At 45.6% G+C, this 26,385-nt stretch overlaps 1 protein-coding gene across 6 annotated transcripts in view; it reads left to right on the plus strand.

The window, feature by feature from the left end:
* The window catches only part of MAPKBP1 (mitogen-activated protein kinase binding protein 1), a 100,439-nt gene that overhangs the window by 34,795 nt on the left and 39,259 nt on the right, over positions 1-26,385 (plus strand). For all 6 annotated transcript variants that reach the window (XM_068945964.1, XM_068945966.1, XM_068945965.1 and 3 more), the window contains 3 exons: positions 19,864-19,926; positions 20,537-20,594; positions 23,755-23,925. In XM_068945964.1, coding sequence (XP_068802065.1) covers positions 19,864-19,926; positions 20,537-20,594; positions 23,755-23,925 — 292 coding nt within the window. The remainder of the gene's footprint in view (positions 1-19,863; positions 19,927-20,536; positions 20,595-23,754; positions 23,926-26,385) is intronic.

Genomic DNA, 26,385 nt, shown 5'->3' on the forward strand with positions numbered 1-26,385 from the left:
CACAGGGATTTCTCACAGAATTGGCTCTAGGCATTACAGACGCAGCCACCCTGGCTTGCTCTGTGCACGTGCAGTACTTTTGCTGAACAGATGATGTGGAAACCTCCATATTCTGTACCGTTTCAAAATGAATTACCTATGTTTGCAGATGGGAGGGGGGAAAATAAACAGAGAGCTTTATGATCAAACTTGAGATAAAAGGAAGATTAAGTCTTTTCTCCTGCTTTTTTTGCCAAAAGATCTTGTCTAAGAGCTAGACCTGTTCTTACTTCAGCTTTATCACCTTGAGCTTATCTGAGATGGGACTGTCACTATTCAGAAGTGAGTAGTGGTACTGTGTGTTTAAAATCAGAAAACTGCCCATTTGCCTGGGTCAAATTTTCTTTTACCACCACTGTGCTATGCAGGTTGGACACTGGTACCACAGTCTCGCACGTACCAACCTGTGGCTGGAGCAGAAGCGAGCTGGCCACGGTTGCTTGTTCTCATTCCACTTCTTCACCTCCTCTTCCACCTCTCATCCTCAGCTGATTTGTGGTACTGCACGTGAGCCTCTTGAACTCTGTCAGCCCTCTGAGTCATAATCTTCGTGGCTCCCTGTCAACTAATCCAGGGAAATAACTGTCAGGTCCTGCACCAACAGGGCAGTGCCAACAGCCTGCGTCTCAGTAAAGGGACGTAGTGGAGGAGCACAGCAGGAAATGAGTGAATGAAGTTTAATCCAGCCAGGAATCTGCTCAGCACGTGTGGAGCTGTCTCACATAATTGAGTGGTAAATCCTGCTGGAAGCTGAAAGAGTAAGGATTTTTTTTTTTTCCCTTCCAGAAGTGATTACTGGTTTTCTCCCAAATACCTCTTTCCAATTCCAATAGACAGACTGTAAGGCTAAGCATATGTGCAGTCTCCTGGAATGTTTTAATCAGAATTTTCTATCATTTTATAGTTAGCTTAGTATGTTGTGCAGTTACCTGTTGGCTTAGAATGATTTCCCTTTACCTTAAGCTGCATATAAACCCACTATGGAAGAATAATAACATTTAACAGTAAGGATAAACTTTGCATAACTTTGTCAGCCATGACAAAGTGTTGCCTTGCTCTCTTTCTTTCCTCTTTAAAGGGGAAGGATTTGGACATTAGGGTACTGGCATGAATTGTAATAGAGACAGATTCAGTTGATGACTGCTGGTGATGTAGGAAAATTCATCCTATACTGGTCTGACCTGGGATCTATTGCTGTAAGAGTTCTGACCATAATGGTTGGGTTAGAACTGGTTGCTAAATGGACAATGAAATCCTAATTTGTAAGGCAACATGTTTTCCTGCCTTTCTTCAAAGCATATTTTTCTAAACTAATTGATCACTTTTCATACCACACGCATCACACCACAGTGGTGGTTGCCTTTAGAAAGCTGTATGTGCATAGAAGGAATCTGCTTCTTTATAAACCCTATCACAGAATCACAGAATCGTTTAGGTTGGAAGGGACCTCTGGAGATCATCTAGTCCAACCCCCCTGCTCAAGCAGGGTCACCTAGAGCATATTGCCCAGGATCACATCCAGACGGGTTTTGAATATCTCCAGGGAAGGAGACTCCACCACCTCTCTGGGCAACCTGTTCCAATGCTCTGTCACCCTCACAGTGAAGAAGTTTTTTCTCAGGTTTAGGTGGAACTTCCTGTGGTTCAGTTTCTGCCCATTGCCTCTTGTCCTGTTGCTGGGCACCACGGAGAAGAGGCTGGCCTCATCCTCTTGACACGCCCCCTTCAGATACTTGTACACGTTGATGAGATCGCCTCTCAGTCTTCTCTTCTCCAGGCTGAACAGGCCCAGCTCTTGCAGTCTTTCTTCATAGGAGAGGTGCTCCAGCCCTCTAATCATCTTTGTAGCCCTCCGCCAGACTCAATCCAGGAGCTCCATGTCTCTCTTGTACTGGGGAGCCCAGAACTGAACACAGTACTCCAGGTGAGGCCTCACCAGGGCTGAGGAGAGGGGCAGGATCACTTCCCTCGACCTGCTGGCAACACTCTGCCTAATGCACCTGAGGAGACCATTGGCCTTCTTGGCCACAAGGGCACACTGCTGGCTCATGCTTCACTTGTTGTCCACCAGCACTCCCAGGTCCTTCTCGGCAGAGCTACTTTCCAGCAGGTCAACCCCCAGCCTGTACTGCTGCATGGGATTATTCCTGCCTAGGTGCAGGACCTTGCACTTGCCTTTGTGGAACTTCATGAGGTTCCTCTCGGCCCAGCTCTCCAGCCTGTCCAGGTCCCCCTGAATGGCAGCACAGTCTTCTGGTGTGTTAGCCTCTCCCCCCCGGTTTAGTATCATCAGCAAACTTGCTGAGGGTGCACTCTGTCCCTTCCTCCAGGTCATGGATGAATATATTGAACAAGACTGGACCCAGGACTGACCCCTGGGGGACACCACTAGCCACAGGCCTCCAACTCGACTCTGTGCCACTGCCTACATCCCTCTGAGCTCGGCCATCCAGCCAGTTCTCAATCCACCTCACCGTCCACTCGTCTAGCCCACACTTCCTGAGCTTACCTAGGAGGATGTGATGGGAGACAGTGTCCAAAGCCTTGCCGAAGTCCAGGGAGACAACATCCACTGCTCTCCCCTCATCTACCCAGCCAGTCCTTCCGTCATAGAAGGCTATCAGATTGGTCAAGCATGATTTCCCTTTGGTGAAGCCGTGCTGACTCCTCCTGATCACCTTCTTGTCCTCCACATGCTTAGTGATGACCTTCAGAAGGAGCTGTTGCATCACCTTTCCAGGGATGGAGGGGAGGCTGACAGGCCTGGAGTTTCCTGGCTCCTCCTTCTTGCCCTTTTTGAAGACTGGCGTGACATTGGCTTTCTTCCAGTCCTCGGGCACCTCTCCTGATCTCCAGGACCTTTCGAAGATGATGGCGAGCGGCCTAGCGATAACATCCGCCAGCTCCCTCAGCACTCGTGGGTGCATCCCATCGGGGCCCATGGATTTATGGATGTCAAGTTTGGACAAAAGATCTCTAACCTGATCCTCCTCCACCAAGGGAGAGTCTTCCTTTCTCCAGCCTTCCTCTCTTGTCTCCAAGGTCTGGAATTCCTGAGGACTGGCCTTAGCAGTGAAGACTGAGGCAAAGGCAGCATTCAGTAACTCTGCCTTCTCTGTATCCTTTGTTACCAGGGCACCCGCCCCATTCAGCAGCGGACCCACGTTTTCCCTAGTCTTCCTTTTGCTATTGATGTATTTGAAGAACCTCTTATTGTCGTTGACATCCCTTGCCAGATTTAATTCCAACTGGGCCTTAGCCTTCCTTGTCGCAGCCCTGCACACTCTGACAACGTCCCTGTATTCCTCCCAAGTGGCCTGTCCCCTTTTCCACATTCTGTACACTTCCTTCTTCTGTTGGAGTTTTGCCAGGAGTTCCTTGCTCATCCATGCAGGTCTCCTGCCCGCTTTGCTGGACTTCTTACTCAGAGGGATGCTCTGATCTTGAGCCTGGAGGAAGTGACGCTTGAATATTAACCAGCTTTCTTGGACCCCTCTTCCTTCTAGGGCCCTACCCCATGAGATTCCCCTAAGTAGGTCCCTGAAGAGGCCAAAGTTAGCGCTCCTGAAGTCCAGCGTTGCAATCCTACCCATTGCCCTGCTCCCTCCTCGTAGGATCCTGAACTCCACCATCTCACGGTCACTGCAGCCAAGGCTGCCCCCAACCTTCACATCTCCAACTAGACCTTCTTTGTTTGTTAGTACAAGGTCTAGCATTGTGAAGGTCTATGTGCCCCTTGGTGCATGTGCAGTTTATGCAAAGCTCTACTGCTCTGGGTAGATGTAATTTTTTTCACTCATTTTGCTCTAGTGTAAATGATAATGGCATTGGGCCTAATCCCAAATGCAGCTTGAGTGGGTACAGGGATATTGGAATACTTTAACTGCTGAATTGCTGGTAGATAAAATCCAGTTCTGCTGGTGCCGGCTCCTTCAATTTTACTTTACCCAGACTTCTGAGGGAGAATTTCTGAGCCTTCTTTGTAAGTTCGTTTCTAAAGGCAAATCATGTGGCACTGTAAAGACCATAGAATCCTACCCTAAAATTGAAGAGATGTTCTCATCTATGGTTTGAAGCAAATTTCAGCATCTCTGGCCACAGCGGAGACAGCCTGCTTTGTCCTTTTAAAAACAGGACAGTCGTCTTTCAAGGGTTGGACCTCTTTCCCCTCCCCTGCCTCCCAGGAATCTGGAGTGTTGTTAATGCATTCCTTGTGTGAGGGTACAGTGCTTGTACATGCCATCTGGGGAGATTTTCCAGCTGGCACAACTGTGGTGAACCCAGAGAGGAAGATAAGAAAGTCCCCTTCGTTTAAACTGTTAAACACGATTTGAATTAAAGAGCTATGACTGCAGCTGGGTCTGAGTTGGGCCATTGCAACAAAGCAAAACAAATTTTTCTGTGCCAAAAAGGGAGCAACATGAGGTTTTAGTGTCCTGAAAGTGGCCAAAAAGATGATGAAAAGTGACCAAACTCTTCCCTCCCTTTCCTCCTCCAGTAACAACAGATCTCAGAATGAAGTAGGGATGCTTTGTTTCTCTCTCAAATCTCCCTGTCTTAATTACTGGCTAGAGGGAAAGGAGCATATCCACACCGAAGCACAAAGACTTCGGGTGCAAAACATTTACTTTAGCTCTTTGCTTTTGCTAATGTAGATGAGATGGGAAGGGCGGGCTGAAGAAGGCTAATGTGGTCCTGGCTTCTGGCGGCTGAGTGCCCTTTATACTTGGGACTGGAGAACCTCTTGCAACAGTGCTTTATCATCAGCCCAAAGAATTAGTAACTTTGATATACTAAATTGCAGAGGTGGATTTAAGGGGGTTATGGCCTTTCCCTTCCTCTGCTACTGTTGGTCTGTGAGATTCGTAGGTACAGTCATGTAATCCTGGAGCAATTACCCCCTGGTTCTGCCCTCTTCCCATCTAGATAGCAGCTGGGTCCGGTCCTGAATCCCCATCACTGCACTTCAGGCAGAACAGACCCTGCCTAGTGGAGTAGGAGCAGTCTTACTCTTGCCTGAGTTGTTTCAGCATGCCAGCACACATAGGCAAGAATTTCTACATTGATTTTTTTTCTTTTTTACTTGATTCCCATTTTTGTGAGTGCCAGAAACTCGTCTAAACTGAGTCTAAGTCTCAGCAATAAAGTGGCACCTAATAGGTGGGGTTGTTTGCTGAACTGTTTGTAAATGGATCCAGTTCAGCTGTCATCTCATTTGGTTTGGCAGAAGAGATGAAGAAGCGAAAGAAGCGGTAGGAGTGACCACCTAGACCAGTGGAGCTCTGCCAACATCTCTGAGTCCTTAGCAGAATGGAGTCAAGTCTGTCAGATTGACTTGCTGCCCGTTCCCATCAGCGAGCCCTCAGGAGAAGGGGTCGGTCCTTTTGATGTCATGTCCAATTAATTTAAAATCCTTAGCTGGGATAAGCAACTGAGGATGTAACATTTGGTAGAATCTTGTAAAGTAATGAGATGGGAAATTTCCAGATCTGCAGTAAACCTGCTGTGCAACAGAAAAGGAAGAGAAGTAAAACAAAACCTCAAAATAATGGTACAGGAAAGATTGTTATTAAACTTGAAGGAAACTGTGTCAAGCCTCCTTGAAGAGTGCTGCTCTCCATGCTACTTGCACTGAAGTCTGCAGAAGCTGTGTGTTGTCAGTCTGCTGGAGGGAGAGTATTTGGCATGTGAGCCCATGACTCTGAATGCCCTGCTGCTGGAGGGGAAGCGTTTAATGCCAACTTCACCAGCAGTGGAGTAGGTTGAAACTCTTGGGGTGGACAGCAGGAATCTTGTGGGACGTTTGGCTTCAGACCCTGTGTGGCTTTGTACCTTATATTGCACTTGGTAATGAAAAACCAGTCAGGGCAGTGCTGCTGTCTGGAGTTGCCAGCTCCCTTTTCCCTCTGAGATGAGCTGCTGTTCTGCTGTATATAGAGCTTCTGGTTACTTCTCCAGAGCGCCATACGGTAATCCAGCCTTCAAGTTATAACGAGGTGGATCACTGTTCTGTGGCCTGCATCAAAGCAGCTGTTAGAGCCTCAGGGCAAATACAGATGAAATGTGACGCTTTGTCCCACAGTTACTATTTGAGGATCTGGCAGCAGCAATAGTTTGGGATATGGCTTCCCTCCAGCTGCCAGGTACCAGCCTGCCTGCTCATCCTCTGTCCTTCAGCAGGTGTGTGGCATGAGCCTTTTTCCCCAAAAGTGCTTCTGCTGTACATTTATTCTGCTCCCATCTTGTCTGGGTTGAGCCTACATTTCTCCTCCCCCACCCCCCCACGTGCTTTCTCCTTTCTGTCAGGCACCAGGAAAGGGCTGCGATGTCTAGCTAAGTTCAACATACTAGTGCTGCTTACACCTGATGTCACTATAGAAACCCCCAGAAGCGAAGCTGCTTACACCTGGTGTCGCTATAGAAACCCCCAGAAGCGAAGAACAGCAATCTGTTTCGCTGCAAGTGCTTCTGGTGGGAGGAACCGCCTGTTGACAGGCTGTGCCCAGTCTCGCTAGGCTCAGGGAGTGAATCAAAACTGAAGTCTGATGATCGCTGGAGGTAGAGGGTGCGGCTGTTTTTTTTTTTTTTTTTAAACAAACAAACAAAAATTCCCCCCCCCACTCCCCTCCAACCCCCCCAACAGAAACAAACAAAAATCCAACAGGAAACATGGACCTGTTTAGGTTGCCAGAAGGTTTTTGGCATTTAGAGTGAACTGAGAATTTTTCAGGAGAATGGTCCAGTTGTAATGAAACATTTTGGGAAATGTTTCACAAATTCATTTATCTAGAATTCTCTGGAGAAAGAGAGCAGGTGAATGAGCATGAACAACCACCTTTCTGCATAACATATTGCTTGAGAGCACTCTCTTGGGATGTGAGGAACCCTGCTTTGAGTTAAGCAGAGAATTGGGTTCAGTTCTGAGAGCTGATAATTCTCTATTTGTCTGCCTTCGCCCAATCCCCCAGCCCCCAAAATAGAGGGCAGAGGCAGATAGAAGTTGTTCGTATTTGGAGAGATGGTGAGAGCTTGTTTAAAGGAGAGGAGAATGTTTTCCAGCATGTTTCTAGCCAGTGGTGTGTGAAGCCTGTGTGCATCAGACCAAGAGAGACGACTGAACTGCTCCAGTGGTGCTTTCAGGAACCTTTCTGAAAAAGTCTGCAATGGGGAATAGGCAGTGCACTGAAAAGGACAGAGAACTGAGAATTTTTTTTGTCTGTTCTTGGTCTTCCACAGGATTGGATGGTAGGGTAAATAACTTTTCTTCCCCCAACTTGCACCTTATTGTAAAAAGAAGAGAAATAGTATTAGCTGAGCCTTGAAGAAAGTTTGTGTTAGAATGTGAATTCTTGCTGCTGCCAAAAATGTGAGTGATGAAGAAAGTGAGAGGAGGGAAATGGGAATGCTCTTATCTTTGCAAGACTGCAATGAAAACTCTTGTGACAAAGAAAAAGCACTTAACTGCCCTTGAAGCTTTCCTGTGTTGAATTCCAAAGGCTGCGAGCAGGGGAAAGGTAGGACCTCTTGGAGGATTCCTGTGAGTTTGCTGTTAGTTGGTTTGCCTGACAAACTCTGCTAAAAGAACTATATAATACATGCTCGTTGCTACTTTTATTCTAGTATCAGGGTAAATACCACTTCCCTCAACATAAGAGTGTTGGCTTGCCGGTCAGAATAGTTACAAGCGTTGTCCTTTTAAAGATCATATTGGTCATATCTGACTTTAATCTGCTTTGTTAATAGAACTGCTACTGTTCTCACTTTCACCTTACCCAATTGCATTTTATTTCACATTGAGAGGCAGATTGAAAATAATCCCATGTAGATGGTTAGTTTGCTTTTCAGGCTTTGATCTGATTAACCAGCATGTGAACTAAAGGAAAGTCTCTTAAAACAAACAAACAAAAAAAACAGTCCCATGGTGAGGGTCAATTGCAGTTTAGGCAAAGAAACTGAAGCAAGAGAACAAGCATGTCTGCTTTATTTAATAAATGCTAAACGCTCCAGTAGAGCTGTGTGAGTAGGAAGCTTTGACAGGTTTGGAAAGCTATTGCGTGTCTGTGTGCAGTAGGAAAGAGGAGCAGTTTCAAGGCTCACGCTGTCTCAGCTGTCTTGAAATGTGTAGGCCTCTTCTCAGCTTGATGCTCTACAACCCCCTGGGGTTTGCCCATGGCCTGAGAAAGGAGGGGGATGGCAGAGAGCAGGAATGCCTGAAAGCGTCTGTACCTACAGGTAGTGACTTGCTCACTCCCCTACCTGCTCAGTATCTCTTGAGCAGTTATGCCTCCTAGCAACCAGCGCCTTGGTGCCGCAACGTGACTTGCTTGTGAGCCAAATCCTAAGCTTGCGTAAGAGCGAGGAGGGGGGGACTGTATAGCAAAGTCTGGGATGAAAGTGAGATACCAACTGCTGAGCTCCACCCTTTTAAAGAATCTCAAAACAAGCCCTGTGTCTCCTGGCAACCTTGATACAAACTATAGAGTTTAACTTAAAAGTAGTACATACGGTCCAAAGTCCGTGTCCTATCACCAGGTGTGAACAGTAGGGAGTCAGACATTTTCCTCTTCCTGGAGGATCTGGCACTGTAGATGGTCTTGGGCTTCACTTGCTGTTGGAAGGGCAACAAGCTAAGGGGGAAAGAGCATCCTGTTAAGCAGGATAGCTAAGAAGTGCCAAGAAGTGGTGTATTTTGTTTATTGTAAGTATGTCCAACCAGATATAGGACTTGGCGCTCCCCGCTGGGCTAGTACTGAAAGCTGTGCCCTGCAAATGTGCACATGAACGTTAGCCAGCTCTGTATGAGGATCTGGTTCTTTAGGCTGGTAGTCAAGGACTGACAAAGCTGATGTCGGCCACTTCCTTGCCTTGCGTGTCAGTTGCTGCTCTTTGACCGTGCTGGCCAAATGCTTGTCAGTCTTGAACTTTAACTTGGCCATATTTGCCTGTGATGAGAGAAGGAGATGTATTAGAAAGCAAAACCTGGGGCTTTATCATGATTGCTTCTCCTTCCATGAAAGTTGTCTTTTCAGATCTTGTGACAACTGATGCTCATCATTAGCTATGCTGAAGAAAAATCTCAGTGCAGTTAAAATGCTCTATTTTAGGATAAAATGGTAAATGTTTCACCTTCCATTAAAGTCATAGCTGTCACAAGACTCCTAAAGAAACAATATAGGCAGAGCTGAATTTTGCTACCCTGGGAATAAGAGTCTGAGTTACTCCTGCCTTGAGAAGTGGTGGAGCTGGGACAGAAAGCCAGAAAGAGCTCTGAGGGCTTGGACCTTGGAGCCACTGGAGATATTGCCTTGGTGCTGGTATTGATAGCAGCTCCTTGGAGAGGCAAGCTCCCCCCTGCCCTTTCTCTCAGCAGCAGCCGCTGGAGGCAGGACCTTGCAGGACTCTGGAGCAGGCTAAGTTGGCTGTAGGCCGATAGCCGTTTTGCTGTCCCTGGCAGTCTACTGCCTTAGGCAGCTGTCTGCTTTGTCTATGCCTAGAGGAGGCCAAAACAACTGGTTGTTTGGCGTGGTGATTCTTTAAGTCTGTGCTTTCACAGAAGCAGGCTCGGTTTTGTCTCTGACGCTCTTACGCAGACACTGCAGGAATTATGCTTACCGAGGCGTTCAGGGGGAAGAGCTGCTCCAGTTTCTGGGCTGCAGCGGGGCTTTTGTTCTCTGCTCAGGAACGTGCCGGAGAGCAAAGCTGGGTCACCCACTACCAGAGGGTACGTTATGCCCGCATGAATGTCCTCGTGGGGGACAGGGTTGTGGGGAGGGGGCTATAAGACAGACCTGCTTCTCTCTGCTTCTCACCAAAGGTTAATTAGATGAGAACAAAGAGAGAGTTAAGTTTTACTACTTTTGGTATTGCTCTCTTGATTAATGCCACTTTAATACTGACCATGCCGCTTGTCACTGGTAACACAATTAAAGCCCTTAGGCACCATGAGCTGCCATGAGCTGTCCTGTTCCCCTGCCCTAGATGATTAGTTTGACGTATAGATCTTTCTCTCTGGTGTCTGTGAATTGCTTAGGCCCAATGAGGGAGTACCCTGGCTGCGCTTACTGTTGGAAACAGAGAGGTATTGGCCAATTGCGTCTAAGTGGGATATGTTTCCCTTTGGGACTTGATTTCAAAGGAAAAAGCTTCTTCAGCTTTCAGGGCTTTGTGGCATGATAGGAACTGCTCTTGCAGGGGAGGCACTGCAAGACCTGCAGCTGGAGTCAGGTGTTCTTATGTAAGCCCAGCTGGGTCTGTGCCTCTCTTCAGAGAGCTGCTCCCTCTCTGGAGGGCACCTTTAGAGAGAGCTCCCATCAGCTCATGGGATGGAGTAGGGCTGGAGAGCTGAATGTGATCAGCACTTGATGGCAGAAAAAGCTTGTTTATGGGCAAAGAGGAAGCACGCCTTATAGCTAAGTATGTGTATATGCATATGTGCATATAAATATGTGTATGTGTGTAGATATAAAAGCCAAGAATTTATTGTTAGTATAATTGAGATCTTAACACACTAATTCAGGAATCATTATTGGTCTAGATCTAATTATTAGAGAAAAAGAAAGAATAATAATACATTAGGAAATGTCTATACAGGAAGAATCTCAATAATAGCAATACAGTTAAAACTGTTACACACACAGACACAATTGTTAGCTTTTATCCTTTTTTTTTTTTTTTTTTTACCGATTTTATGTTCACCGTTTCATTTCTCTCTTCTTTTTTCTTTTTCTTTCTTTTTTTTTTTTTTTGAATCCTTCTTGGTAGCATCTGAGTTTGGTAACATTCTGCTCAGGACTCCATTTTCTAATGCTTTGCTGGCTTTCCTGTCTAACTGAGCACAGTTTCTTGTCGTGAACTGTCCAAGTAGTCCTTCTACTCATGCAGCCCTCCTGTCTTGAGTTGCTCATTGCTCTGGCTCCTGGGGCTGGTCCAAATTTGTGGTCAGTGGGCATTTGCCAATTGTGCTGAAATACAACCCAGTTCTGTAACTTTTGCTCCCAAATTTGTTGATTTAAAACTTACTGTAGGTTGTTTATCTGGCATTGCTTCCCTGCCCCTAGGGAAGTTTGTTTTTTGGGGGAGGGAAGAAAGCGAACAGTGGTGGATTTGTGCGTGAGTGCGGTTTTTCATCAGTGCCTTATGTTCTTTGTGGCCTGTCAGACCTGCAGGCTGACGCACAACACTGTGCGTCTACGTGTAACTGATGCTTTGCATGGCTTGGCTGTTCCACCTAGCTGTGTTAGAGGTTGGAGGAGTAGGCGAGATATTCAAGGTAGGGGAGATAGGCTGGCCCCAGGTTCTTTGAGGTAGTGTTTCATCTAAGTTTGTAAGCCACTTGTCTCATCCATAATGTTTTCATTCCTTTCCTGGCTTTGCAGTGTTGAAGGGAATCTAGGGATTTTGAAGGTGGAGTTCCTGCTGAATCACTGGTGACTAGGCAGCCGTGAGCCATTTCAGTTATTTGGAATTGTTTTCATCTTCCTTGCATTTGTAATGATTCCCAGCTGGTAAGCTGGTTTAAATTTAATGGTTTTTTCCTCTGAGCCCTTTTCTACCCTCTGTTTTCCCCACGCTCATTTCTTGTCTAAGTCTTTCACAACCACTAGTCTGGCATAGCTTTGCCTCCTGGAAAGGTGCCTTCTTGCTGTGATGTTCTGTGAGAAGCCGTCCCTCTCCCTAGGGTGCTGCTACCATGTGTTCCTGGCTCCGGCGTGGCTGCTGTGGGGTTGCATACAACTTATCCAGTGGGAGACAGGACCTGGACTGTTTTTTGCCCCTGAATCCATTTTCTGTGAAGCGTGGACCCTGAATTTGTTTACCTGAATCGTCTTCCTGTGCTTGTTTGCCCAGTATTAGAAGCGTTACTAGTTTTAAAACTCTCCTCTTCTGTCCCCCTAGAAACAGACCGTGAAATAACCTAGCTTGGAGTTTTCTGTGCCCCACTGTATGTGTGTGATAGTTCCAAGGGGACCAGGATATCCTGAAGTAAGATCAGCTGGACCAGTTAGAAATAATTGTGGCTGGATCGTTACGGGCAAGCTGTGGCCTTGCTCTGATACGAGACAGATAGAGATCTTTTAGTCCTCTGAGTTTTTCCTCTGTGTTCCTGTTCTAGCTGAAACTTCAGTGATGTCTATTTTTATGTTAGAAGAGAGTCCTGGACTGATATGCAGCCACAATCTCTGCTCTGTTAGATTTTTTTTTTCTTTTTTCATCTATTTGTGTTGGGGATTTTTAAGCCTCATTTTAAAGTATTTTGAGTGTCTTTCAAATCTGTGCATCTGTCCTCTGCTGACTCCTGCTTGAGGTCAGATACGCAGCTGGTTGCTCTTAAAGAAAAAATCTGGTAGATGTAAAGGGGCTGTCGAGAGCTGCTAGTAGAAGCTCCAGAGGAGGAAGCTAGCTACCTGGTTGTCATCGGATCACATAGACACTAGTTGGGTGTGGGAGGAAGCTTTCTGAGGCCCATATATTTGGGGATAGAGCAGTTGTTCTCTTGCATGGTTTGCTCTTCTGTCTTAGTATGTGGATGCATGAAAGAGAACTGAGCTGTCACTGGTGTTACCCTACCCCGGCTGCAGAGAGTCATCAGAGGGGTGGTCGTCTTATGGTCGTGCAAACCAAAAGGACACTGGACAGAGATTGAGAAGAGAGGCTATGTAGGCTCCTTCATCTTGTGTTCTCTCACACTGGGCTTATCTGGCCCATCAATAACTGGGTAATGTGGATTCAGGAGAGGCTGAAATGGTAGGGGGAGCAGAGGTGGCCTTTGTCCTTGTGAGGATTATCCCTACAAACCCTTCTTGTCAGTTCTGCCCTGCCTTCCTGTGGACTAGATTTACTGTGTTACTTCCCCTCTTCTTGTGTGTTGGTGCAACCAGCTTTCCTGTTGTTGTTGCGTATGGAAGAGTTGTAGAGAAATGCCTTGTGAGGGTGGTGTGGAAAGGAGAAGATGCAGGGGCTATTGCTGCCTGAATCCTTGAGAGGCTGGGAAGGAGAGCAAGAGCTTCTGGCTGTGGACTGTGAGAAAAGGCGTTTTTTTACGAGTGCATACAAACTACCACTGCCCGCTTGGTACGGGAACTGCACTTTGCGCATTGATGCAGTGGTCCTACAAAACACTTGACTAGATACATTCCTTCCTTTTACTCCCCCAAACAATCAAGAGTAGGGGTAAATGAGCAGTTTTAAACCTGCTGTTTGTTACTCTTGGACAGTTCCTTCCATCTCTGCAGTTGTCAGCCAGTTTACAGGTGGGAATTGCATAGCAGGGTTATGTCTTAGCACTGGATGCTGCTCTACAGGATTCCCCTGCAGTTTCCCCTTTTGTCTAAGGGATTATGAAGAGGAGGAGCCTGAAGGCATCTAGCTCTAGATTTTTCACCCACAGATCTAAGTAGGTAAGAGAGAACCTAGTGAGTATGGGAGCTAGCTGGTTAAAACTTGATTTGAAGGGTGATAAGATGATGCTGGAAAATGGGACAAGTAACAGGAGTCTTTTCTCCTGCTGGCTTGAGAAATCTCAAAAAGTCACATTTCTGGAGGCTGGGAGGGTAGTCTGGTAAACTCTCTCTAAAACGTGCCCTGTTCTTCCCTAGGCCTGTGCTATTGACCACGTTTGGAAGCAATCTTGCTGGGCTTTGGTCAGAGCTGGTGTGGCCGTTCTTCTTGTATGCTTTGGGGCAGAGCCTGTTCCGTGGTGTGTTTGAGCTCCTAGTCCCATGGATCTGGGGTGCCAACAAGACTTTTGAACAGAAAAAATTCCCCTGAGAATGTCTTACCCCAGGCCACACCATGTTACTGTTCGACAATCAGAAATTCCTAGATTATTAGCCTAGTGACACTCAAATGCATTGACCACTTTCTTCTTTGTTTGTTTGTGTTTACAGTGGGTTTCTTATTCAGCAGTCATGGACTTTGGTTAGCCTGTGTTGGTTTCTGAAGGGTAAATTTAACTGCATCTCTGAGGCTCCCACCTTTCCAGTCTTCCTTGTCGTGGTCCAGTGAGCTCCGAAGGCTGTTATGCTCAGACAGTGACATCTAAGTATCAACCTCTCAACAGATATACCTGTCGTCTTAAAATGCATTTAATTAATATAACTTGCATGCAAATACCACTTCAGTTACATATTCAGTGTGCACATCCTCTCCCATCACTGTTAACCCACTCCCAGCATTGGCTGTGAATTAAGCTTTTTGGCAGGAAGAGTTGCCACACAGAAAATTAACACCAGTTTTTGTAGACACTGTTTCACGTTAATCAAGCCTCCCTTGGCAACCAATGCAATGTAAAAAAAGAGTTTGTTCTTCTTTCTCTCTCTCTCTCTCTCTCTTTTTTTTCCCTCTTGTGCGCGCATGCGCGCGCTCTCTCTTTTTCTCTTTTTCTTAAGTATGCTTTTAGTCCATAGGAAGCTATTGCACTCTCACTCAGGTAGCTTTGGGTCTCAGGAAGAGAGCAGAGTATGAACTGAGAAGTGGGCCAATATAGAAGAGATGGGACTGCTCCTTTCATTTATTCTTGCAGCAGCATGAAAGGAGGATATTGTAGAAAAAAGAAATTTGTTTCGATGTCTGAATGGAGTTTTCTTTCCTCCATACAGCATTCTCTTTATCACCTAGATTGTGTGCATTCAGCTAATCAGGGGAGGACTTGACTCGTGAACTCTGCCCCCAGTCACGTGTCCCACAAGATATGACAAGGCTGGATTGATGGATAGCTGGGGAAAGAAATTCCATCGCCGACTTTCAGTCTTCCCAGGCTGCTTGGGGATGGGGGTGGCTGGCAGAAGAGGGAAAGAAGAAAACGGATGCTGGCAGAAATCTGCTTTCTATTAGCTTGCTGAAGAGGGAGCATGCAGGTGGGGGAAGGGCTGCTGAAACTAGAGGGATGTGTGGGGAAACAGGAGAACAAGGACTATGAGAAGGGACATGCAGAGACACACTAGGGTTTGGGGAAGAGCAGGAGCAGAGCTGGGAAGAGGAGAGGTAGAAGTAAGAGGGGGGAGGGCAGGAGGGGTTGGAGTGACCCGCTGCTGACTTAGTGCATCTTTGTGTAAATGTGATACTGATGTCTGATTCCTCTTCATTCCTTCTCCTATATTTAGCTTAGGGAAATTGCTACATTTGTATGTTTTGTTTTTCTCTCCTTTTGCTGGAGCCAACGGAAACTGTTGCAAATCCCCCTTGAAACAACACCAGCTTTATATCTGCATATGGGTGCATAGCTGTGCCTATGTAAGATGTGGCTGTGTCTTCATGGAGGCTTGGCAAACTCTCCAAGAAACCTTTCGCTGCTTCCTTGTTGGCTGTCCCAATTGGTTAGAGAAAGCTCAGGTCACCTGCAAGAACCTCTGACATAGCTCTTAGAACCAATTCTGGCCTTTGTTTGTGTTTGTCTAAAATTACCTGAATGCCCCGCAAGAAAGATGAGCCCTGGGAGAGGTCCCACAGCCAAGTGCCAAGTTGTTTTTAAAAGCTGCTTGTATCAGGAAGGTGTACTTGAAGGTTGTGGATGACATCATAGACCTAGAAATAATACTTTTAAATATATGTGCAGTTGCCAATGGCTTCTGCCTGAACCAGTGTGCAAACAAACTGGACACCTGATCTCAACTGGCTGGGATATGGCTTGTGCAGCAGTAATCCACACAGCAGTGAACGGTTTCTATAAACGTCCTGGAAATCAGAATATCGTCATGGATCAAAGGTGTTGTGGTCATTAAGCTCTGTCCACAGCTGCAGAGAAGATATGATTTTGTGCTGAAGCAAGGGTGCTAACAAGTGTTCACCTTCTAAACAGCCAGTGTGCACCAGACTGGATGTTTCTCTGTACAGGTCCCATGTGAGGCTCTTTAGTACCTAGCACTAGTATTCATGTTGCCACTAGCATGTAAAAAATTTTCTTTAGGCAAGGCTATCCTGAGAACTTGAACTTGCTTTGAAAGCTTAAATTCAGGGAAAGTGATGGGGGGAAGGGGAAGGAGGAGGCAATGAGGCCATCATAAAAGTTACTTGGGCTACGTCTACAATTGGAAGTTAAGAATGCAAAGATCAATACCATCTTCCCTTGTGTTCTTTCCACTTCTTTGCTGTAAAATACTGAACATAGTCTTATGAAGACATGGTGGAGGTTGGATAGATGGGTGGATGCTTTATATGTAACTAATTTTCCATGGTAAATATTTTATTTTTTTAATTAGGGCAAGATTAAAGCCAACACAAACAGAAAAGAATAGATGCTTTGAATCTCCTAAGGGCTTGGTAACCCTACTTGACTTGCAGGAGGTTCTGCTCAAAAGTGACTTGCTGGCTTTGGCGGGTGCAGGGACTGCTGTGGGGCCACGTAGAGCTGAGCTGAGCTGCAAGTGTCTGAGCAGGCACTTGAGACTGCTTTGAACGCTCGGAAGAGGTTAGAGTTCTGGAAATGGTTTATTGCTGCTCTTCAAAGAGATATACTCTCTGGGATGGAGTGCACTAGACACCTTCCCAAGTATTTTGACTACAGGCCAGCTTTAAAAGTCAGGTGCTCCTGAGTCCCAGAACAGTATCTATGTGGTATGTGGCTGCCGTTCTGCTGAATAAGGTATCCTTGGAGTTGACTGGAGTCTTCCTTGCTCTTATATAGGGCAGGCAGAAGGGTGCTGGCAGAAAATTAGCATGGGATAGCAGCAGTGGGGTAGCTTTTGTTGGGTAACAGATAATTTAAGAAACAAGGTTTAGAAGATTAGTTTAGTGTAGCTAAATCAGTTTATTTCTTAAGGCTATAGAAGACCATAACCCAGTAAGCAAGTTTCATTTACAACCCACCATAACCACATGCAATCTTGTCTCAGTATGTCTGTGAGTTAAAATTACTTTTCCGTGACATAAAGAGATATTTCTTATCTCTCCCTCTGCCCCAACCAGAGTTGTTTAACAATGGGTTGTAAACTCTGCGACTTAAACATACGGGTGCCTTAATACAGAGTTAAAATATCTCTATCTGGTGGTCTGACAGTAAAACCTGTGCGACTCTTGGACTGGTTTGCTGATTCCCCTTGGTGCGTGAACTGGGTGACTCTTATCTTCACTGTGGAGTTTTGACTTTCTTTCCCACTTCTTAGCTCTCAGTGAAGCCTGCAGGGAGACAGCCTTGCAAGGGAAAGACCAACTGTGGAGGGCATTTGAGCTAAAATTCATGATTGTAAGTGGCCAGAGGCGCAGCTGTGTAAGTTAATAATGGCAAAGCCCTGGACCCTGGTTGTTCACTGTACTATTCTAGGAAATGGTGTGTTTATTTGCTCTCTTGGTTTGAAGACCATGGTTTGTTTTTTGCCTCTTTCCTGTATTTTTAGATTGTGTTCACTTCTATGAAGTCCTGTTTTTGTGCAGAGTTCCTTGTAATAAAACACAAAGGGACTTAAATTAAAAACCTGCATAGGAAAGTCTTCAATGGGATTTTTTCATCTTTCCTTTATTCTTTATAGTATTTTCTGAAGCTTATTTTGAGCAACTTATCCCTGTCATAACTCAGCAGGATTTTGGTCCATGCAACTCTACCCAACTTCACGTAGTGTGGTTTTGTCTTTTAGCTAGAGGCTTGGAATGAGATAGATTTCCACATCTGCCAACTTCCTATTTCATGTCTAACGATTTGCGAGGCTTAACCTTCCCTGACTTACTACTGGATCACAAAACACCTGCTTCTTTACACTAATCCTACAGAAATAAGTAGCATAGCTTTGACTTGTGACTTTCCAGGTTGGTTCCCTGGCACAAAAACCACAGAAGGATCGATCGCAGTTGGAACAATCTGCTTATTTACGCTTTTGCTGCTGTTCCGCAAGGTTACCTTTCCAATCATGATTGCCTGCATTAACATATCGGAAAGACCGATGCTTTTCGCCTTCTGTATAGTGTGTGTGGGTAGACCACCAGGGCTATTCTTGTGGAGCACCGTAGGTGGAAGTGTAGAGTTGTCTAATGGGGGGGGCCGCATCTTGTGCATGGTGGATGCCTTGGAGTTTGAAGCTTTCGTACCTTTTTGGAATCCGCTTTGAGGTAGCGATGTTAATGGAGTGTGACAGCTTTGGCCAAAGACGCTTGCTCTTGGTGCGTCAGTCCTCCTTTGTGTTCTCTTTTCCGGTTTAAAATTTACACTGCTCCTGGCAGGGTATCCCTGTCAGACCAAGTGAAAGGCTGACTGCCTGGGCCAGGCAAGGAGATGCCAACCCCCGTGGAGCCGTTGCAGCTATGACCTTGTCAAACCTGAGCTGCACCTGCAGCACAGAGCTCTGGCTGCTGCTGGGACCACGGAGGAGGGGGCCTGAAAAGACGCTGGCTTTGCCCTGGGCAGTGTGGCGCTGAGGGGTGCTTAATCCTGGCTAAAGCCCTGTGCTTGAGAGTGTGCGCTGTGCATCTGAAAATGTTTGTGAGGCCTGTAGATGAGGCACTGCAGCAACTTTCTGCGATGCATCGGCTTTTGGCTTTCTACTTGGCTATGTCAGGCTGAGGCGTTCTCTGTCCCCGGCCTGTTTCTCCCCAGGGCTGGTGCCCACAGCCTGGCGCACGCTGCGGGCAGGCCCTGTGTGCTGTGACTTGCACCAGTGGCAATGTGGCTGAAGTCCCTGGTGCAGTGAGGGCTGTTGGAGCTGGAGCACAGGGCACCCTTTAGTGCTCTAATGGCACCGCAGCAGTGGAAGCAGCCAGCACTGTTGGAGCCCAGCGGTGTGTGGCAGGCGGCTTCTCCTCTCACAGAGCTTGGTTTTTAACCACAATTTCTATTTTAGAGGTGAAGTAAGTTAGGGCATAAAGTCATTAGAGAGTGAAGATTGTTCTACCTAAGGCCAATTTTCCCTTCCTTTTTTCACTTGTTAACACTTAAGGCTTTTAAGCGGGGGCAGTTAGAGGCTGTGTGTGTGTGTGTGTGTGTTCCTGTTATGGGTGGCTGCTGTTCCCTCCTCCAAGACAGAGGCTGTGTCATGAGGATTTTAAAAAATTACGTGGAGGGTGTGGAAGAGACAGTGCCCAGGAGTGCTCCAGGCTGCTCGTGGTAGGCAGAGGCGCCAAGACAGTGTACTATTGGTAGGATTTGTGGGGAAGTGGGGCCTTTTCTCCTTCACCCTCCTCCCAGTCACTGACTGTTCCCCTCCTGAGGGAGGCAATTATATTGCTTAACAAGAAGTTGCTGCTTTTTGCTTTTGCGGTTCATCTTGCTGAGAGGTTTCTGCAGAGCCCCCAAGCAAGTTGTTTGTTCAGATATTTTTCTCTTGGGTCAATAGGTTCTGACATCGTGCTTCTCACTACCTAACTGGCCAGAGACCTCTCCTGCTACGTTCAATGACTTTCTGTCCTGCCTTGTATTATGGGCAAGGCACAGAGAACTAGCTCTTTTTTCCTGAGAGCTTTTTCAAAAGATCCCCTCTTTTGTTGTTCTTGACTTTCTCACTTGAGAAACCTGCCGGTTTGGTGTCTGGAACGTAGGGTCCCTTTCATGGCAGGGGACCTAATCTACTGGGGCTGCCGTTGCATAGACTTTCATAATTAACCTTTCTGTCCAGCTTGAGCAATCAGAGATTCAGAGCTCGCAAACGCTAGGAGGTAAGTTATTTATGGTACAATACTCCTTGATGTGAGAGACACTTGCTATTTCTTCTCCTCTGGGCTGCTCTTTTCCTTTGCAATTTCCAGTTGACCACAGCTCAGACTGTGAGATTAGGGGATGAAGTGGCTCTTTGGGGCTACCTTTGCTTCTGCTCGGCCAACAAGGATGGCTCTATTTGTTTTTCTTCATGCCTGTGGCTCTTATGTCAGCTATTTTGGTTTTTTTTCTCTTTTTCTTCCATCTAGATGTGTTGTTGTGCTGTTCAACCCTAGAAAAAATAAGCAACATCATATTCTAAACAGCTCCAGGTGAGTGAAGTTTCAGGTTGGGCTTGTTCTCTGTGGGAGGTGAATGTCAAGGTTTTTATGACTTGAGCAAAGTATAAGAGCTGCTGAGGAGACTGTTGCTCCGAGATAAATTCCTGCAGTGAGAGCTGCCTTGGGCAGAGGCTGCCTGCCAGTTCGCCTGTAGCTCCTCCTAATGTGAACTGCTCTTGCTGACTAGGCAACACTTCATAAATATTGTGGCCACATGAGCTGTTAAAAGGCATGACATGGAGGAGGTCTCACCAGAACCCCATGGTGGTGTCTGTGTATGATTTTTTTCCACCTGAAAATGTCACCTTGTTGTTGGAGCCAGGACTGGGATATGGCCCTGCAGCTGGAATAAAGTCCTGGATAGGAAGGTGAGCCTCAACTTTTGGACCTTTTCTGGTGCTGTAGGCATGCTGCTAAAGATCTGGGCAGCAGGGAATCCCCATGGCAAGTGTTAGACTTCTGGTAAAGAGAAACTATTGTCAGGCTATTATGTGTAATTTGAGCTGCTTTTTAGTCTGTCCTAACCTCCTCCTGACTCATGACATATTGAAATGAAATCTCATGCTGGAAATGTTTCTCAGTGTCATTCTTCTTGTTTTAGGAAAACAATCACAGCTCTTGCTTTCTCTCCAGATGGAAAATATCTGGTTACAGGAGAGGTAAGTGTGAGAGGAAAGAGGGCACCCTTTGTCCATCCCATTTCAGAGTAGGGTGGAGGATGTTAGAAAGAAAATTTGGGAGAATTTGGGTCCTGTAAAATCCCTCCTGCTTTTTGACAGGACTACAGCCACTGAAATATCAACAGAAGAAGCCTCTGAGCTGCTTTTGTATAGGGAAATATATTTTAGCGTTCCATCTCTGTGTGGATCTCCTGAGTTATGGGCAGCTTTGGGTGCTCCTGCTAAGAGTGTTTTGATGTGCTGTTCCCTCTGGTCAGTTTGGGGGGGGTGTTCTGGAGTGGCCTCTGAGCTGAAAATAGAGTGAAAATAAGTGGAAGAATATAGAACACTGCTCTACTCTAGCATGAATGAAGAGGACTTGGTCCTTATTCTTTGATCGAGTTTAGGATTGTCCCTTAGGGATTTTGGGAAGTAATTGAAGCCAGTAACAGTGTTGTGGAAAAAGTGAAAAGTGCATGTGGAATGGAGCTTTAGGAACAGTGACAAAAGATGCTGGTGCCTGTGGTTTGGCATTGAGTGCTTGGCTGCTGGCGACAATTGCTTCCTCTCCTCAAACATATTTAAGGGGGGGAATAAAGATGACTGCACTGCGTGTCTGTTCTGCATTAGAAGTGCAAGACATGGACTGTGTGTCATGAATTTGGAATTACTGGGTGTTAGAAATCCACAGAAATGTTGACTGTCCCCCTTATGGTTGGGCTCAGTTTGCTCTTCTGTGATACTAATGGCAATTTAGCGCTAGACTCTGTGCCTCTGTAAGCCATTGGTGAGCATGTGCAAAATCAGGTCCCCTCCTGAGCCTCAGCCGCAGAGAAGTACATCACAAGCCTGTGTTAGAGCTGTCAGGAACGAGGCTGTTCACTCCAGAGGTCCCTAGTTTGGTTCCTGTGATGGCAGCTGTCATGACAGTGGGTGGCTCCCTAGCTAGGACTGAATCCCTGTTGATCAGGCATAGGGTAAAAATGATAGTATTTTGGGATGGAGGTTACCTCAACGCAACAAAAGTAAGGGCAAATTTTCCATCAGAGATTGTTGTTGTTGTTACCCTTTTAGTGAAAGGATGAGATTTTACAGCTGAAATTTTTGTTTTTTAATCCCTCCTTATACTTGAGAAGTCTTAATGTATACAACATTTTTATAAAAATTGATATATTTATATTTCTGTGTGTATGCATCTTTTAATTATAAAAGAATTATATATCTTTTTCTCCCCAGTGTCCTATTCTGATGATCTTGGTGGTTGTGGATTTTTATTTTATTTTTTATTTTTATTTTTTGTAAATCTCTGCTGCTCTGTTCTTTTCATGTGGTGCAGGAAAAGTAGTGAAAAGAAGTGGATATTTTTTCTGCTGGCAACGTAAACATTTCAGTTTGAAACTGTTTTCGGGTAAATGGCAAGCTTTGATTAAAAATAGTCTTTCCAGTTATACTTGAAAGCTTTTTTGCCATGTTGCAAAACGTGTCTCTACTTGCCCTGTTCTAAAACCACTTCTCATTTTGGTATCCTCTCAAATGCCTGAAATCTGAATTATTAATTTGTATAGTAGTGCCCCCTGCTGGTGTCAGCAGTCTCTTCTTAATTCAACCTCTGTCCGGTAGGAGGTCCCATTGGGAAGAGGGACTGAGCTCAGTTACCGAGTTCCCTTTGCGAAGATCACTTTTAGCCCTTGTGCTAGTTCTGCATCCTAACTCCTTAGTTTTTTACATGACTGGCTTTTCAGGAGGGAGGTTGCAGAGGTTATTCCTTGGCCTGCCGTAAATATTAAATGTCTTTTTGAATATTTCAAATGCAGAGGAAAATGGATTTTTTTTTCTTCCTCCCCATGGAGGAGTAAATTCCTTGTCCATGGGGCTTTCATAGAGCTTGCTGTTTGTGAGCATCTATTGCATTATTGAATATGAATCAGTTTGCCAGCATGTTAGGGTGGACACTAAGATGCTGGGAAATAGATACATATATATATTTTTTAAGTAGAGCAATTATTTTGAAAAGCAGCTTGTTTGGCTCATTGTAACATCTTGACAGCAACCTTGAGACCTGAGCTCTACCATACAAGAAGAACTGCACCAAATACAGTAAAATCTGACCACAGCACTTTTCCAGGCCACAAGAAGTTGCTTGGCAAAGCTGTTAATTGAGACAACTAAACATTCACAGTTCCGAGTTTCTAAAGCTTTGATTTCTCCTTCTTGTGATCAGACTTACCTCTCCCACGCAATCAAATGACTGACTTAACCCTGATCAGAAAAGGCACTATTTTGCCTTGTTGCCATGGAAATGTTATTTTGCAAGCTACCTTTTTGAGAGACTTCTATGTGAATTCATGAGTAAGCTCTTGAGTAGGATTTGCCTATCAGGCACATTCTTGGCCAGCATTTCAGCTTGCCTTGTGCTTCTCATTTGATTTAATAACAAATAATTAAAGAAAAAATGGAATTGTCTGCCAGAAGGTGCTGCATTGGCATTTCTGAGTCTATGACCTTCCGTTTCTCTGGAGACCGAGTGTAAAAACAGAGAGTCTGTTCCCTCTCTGTCTCTGTCTGACACTACCTTGCCCATGTTTGTTCAGGCAGCATGCATTCCTGTGGTTCCTTTGTGGCAGAAATGATGCTGCTAGCCTCCCATAGGCCTTCCTGAGGTGCTGTGCGATAATTGACATAAACAGTCATATCATGTTTTTGTGATGACATGCCCTGGTTCGATATCTCCAATGTCCATATTGTGTTAGGAGCAGAGGATGTGAGGGTCTTTGGGTTCAGTAATCACATAATGCTTTTTGTGAGTTCCCACAAATGGAACTGACAAATGGGCTGTGAGTTGCCATTGCCAAAGATTAAGGATGGGCATGAAAAGCATTGTTCTAGCCTTTGGCTGTTTGAGGGGGAGGGTAAGAAAGGGATTGAAGGAGGGGAAGGTTTTTTAATTCTTTCAGGGACCTGCTGAAATGCCCACTCTCGTTAGATTTGCAGTGTCAGCTTGGGCTTTAAAGAGTCAAAGGAAGCAAGTTCTAACCTCTCTATGGTGATTGCAACATCAACACATCCTTTTCCAAGCTCTTATGCATTTGTGTGCACGAATCTGTCAGAACTGACCTCAGGAGTTGCACTTCCTGTTCTGTACCTGTCTTGTCCCCTCTAGAGTGGACACATGCCTGCTGTTCGGGTATGGGACGTGGCTGAGCGGACCCAGGTGGCTGAGCTCCAGGAGCACAAGTATGGCGTGGCCTGTGTGGCGTTCTCCCCCAGCTCCAAGTACATTGTTTCAGTGGGGTACCAGCATGACATGATTGTCAACGTGTGGTCATGGAAGGTAAGTTCTCCAAGAGTTTGGGTGGACCACAGGGTCAATAAACATGATTTCAGTTCTGTCTTGCTTTCTGCCTTTTTTTTCTTTTGACATTAATAGACGCAGACAAGTTTGGACATGGGAGAGAGCTGTGGTCCCTTAGGGATGGTCTAAATCACTTCGATGAAGGGTTATTCTCTATATTTGGAGACACATGACATCTTGCTGCCTAGTCAGAAAAGCCTAGGCTTCTGAAACCTTGTCAGAGCCTTGTGGCTTTTTAGAGACTCATTCAAAAATAATTCATGGAGTTGAGGAAGGAAACTCTCACCAGCCAGGGATTCCTTTTTTGATATAGTGAATATTCTTGAATTGTTTTGTTTTCATTGTGTCGGGATTTGTGATACTCTAATCCCGTCCTTGACCTATATAGGAGAAAGGGAACATACATAGAGCACAGTGGCCACTCTGTGTGCTGTTGGGTTGGGGCGGTATTCTGTGGGAAATAAAATCTGTGTCTTTTTGTCTAGAAAAACATGTAAATGTGCTCTGTTGGTATCAAAAAACATACATATATTGCCAGGCTCACATTACATTGGTTTGGAGTCTTCTGTGTTAATTAGAGCTAAGCATTTATGCTTTTTCTAGTTTTGAGTCAGTTCCTGCAACCTCTTCAGGCCCTGTAACATTCTCTAGAAGAGAGAACATTTAAAAATTGTGTATGACCATTGAAACAAATGTTAAATCTCACATTATTCAGCTTGTAAGTCTGTGCTCGTTTAGTACGTTAACCTCTTCATCACGCTTCCTGGGCTGTACTTGAAGCGCTCTCGGTTAGTCCTCTCCTGCATGAGCGGAAGTTTGACCTTGCTATTTTTTTTGTATAGCTGAGTTGTATAGTGATAAAACATAAATGTCTATGTCAATGTGGAAAAGTGAGCGTTCAGCCTTTTGATTCTTTTTAGTCACACAAATCCAAGTAGGGACTTTGAGGCAGACATAATGCATGGTATGTATGGGACTGAGTACAGGCAGGTTTGTTCTACCTTGCTCATGCAAGCTTTTCTGCTTACTGTGATCCTGTTTGTTTATAATTATTTGCCTGAGAGCTTATAAGGTAAGAACTATTCTACTCTTCTGTGTTGAAGAACACACTCTCTAAATATACATTCCAGACTCTGTCAGGAGATACAGCTAGCCTGCATTTTGCAAACTGGGTACTAAAACTAGAGAGATTTGACTTGACCAAAGTCAAAGAAAACTGAGAGACAAAGAATTGAAACCAGATCTCCTGAAGTGCTTCCCTGCACCTTTAACCACAACCTATCTTTCATCCACTGTGCTGCAGCTTCCATTTCCCTGTTTCTCCAGACTGGGAGACTTGCTCAGTCGTTTGATTGTGATGAAAAAGCAAACCCCAGTCGTTGGTAGGGTCCCCTTGCTTCTATAAAGAAAAGCCACAGTGGTGATCCGCATGTCGAGGCCTGCAAAGGCTCTAGAGCTTTCTCTGTGTGCTCTCTTGAAGGAATTTGTGTTAATGGCTGTACCCCTCCCTTCTCCCTTAGTCTGGGTTGGAGGGTCCTGCTTGGTGCTGCAGCCTGGCCTCCTCTGTTGCCTCTAGCTTCAGTTCTGTATGCACCCTGGCTGACAGGGCCCGTGGAGTTTGTGTGCCGAGGGCCCAGTAAGAAGGGGTAGAGGAAAGAGAGCAAGTGTCATAAACATCTCCCCTGGTACCTTGTTGTCAGTCACATACTACAGGGATGAAAATTCACCATAGACAGAGGGGAAGGGGAAAGTGTTTTAATTTGCACTTCTGTTGATCCCAGGAGAATGGGAGGGAAAGAAAATTGAGCACTAATATTGTGGGCAGGGAGTTCCTGCCGTCTAACCGTTCTCCTCAGACAGTGTCCATTCCCCTTCTCTGTCCTTCCCATCACCTTCCCCCTTTTCGCAAGCTCTTTGACCGTTTCAGGTGCATAGAGAAATGTAGCAGGCTTTGCTTTTGTCTCTTCTGGTATAGGGCAGAAGTGGTCTTTTTATGGTTTTTTTTGTCTTTCTGTAAAGCTGCTTTTCTTGTAGAGAAGAGAAAATTTATGGAGGATCAGGTAGCATTTTCCCTGTGGAAAATAGCTGTTCCCCATCTTGAGCGCCTTGCTCTCATTGCTGCCTGGAAGCTAGGAGAGCCCCTGCTGGTGCTGGCATGCATGTGCCTTCCCTGTTTTTAGTAAGAGAAATGGATTTGCGATGAGCTCCCTGTGACTGTGAACCAACAGGTCAAGGCTCAGAAAGCACATCCGTGCAGGCACTAGTGACTGCTGACTTGTTCTTGGTCTCAGTCAATGTGGAAGTGGGATTGAACATAAACGTGAATTCTACAATCTACCAAATCAGTGCTCCTAGCTAATGCTAGGGAGGTTGTATTCAGGGGTAAATAGGGATGGTTTTTGCCTGCTGCAACTCATGTGTTGAATGTATGCCTGCAGT

The sequence above is a fragment of the Struthio camelus genome, chromosome 5 (genome assembly GCF_040807025.1).
Source record: "Struthio camelus isolate bStrCam1 chromosome 5, bStrCam1.hap1, whole genome shotgun sequence".
In the NCBI taxonomy this organism is placed as follows: domain Eukaryota; kingdom Metazoa; phylum Chordata; class Aves; order Struthioniformes; family Struthionidae; genus Struthio; species Struthio camelus.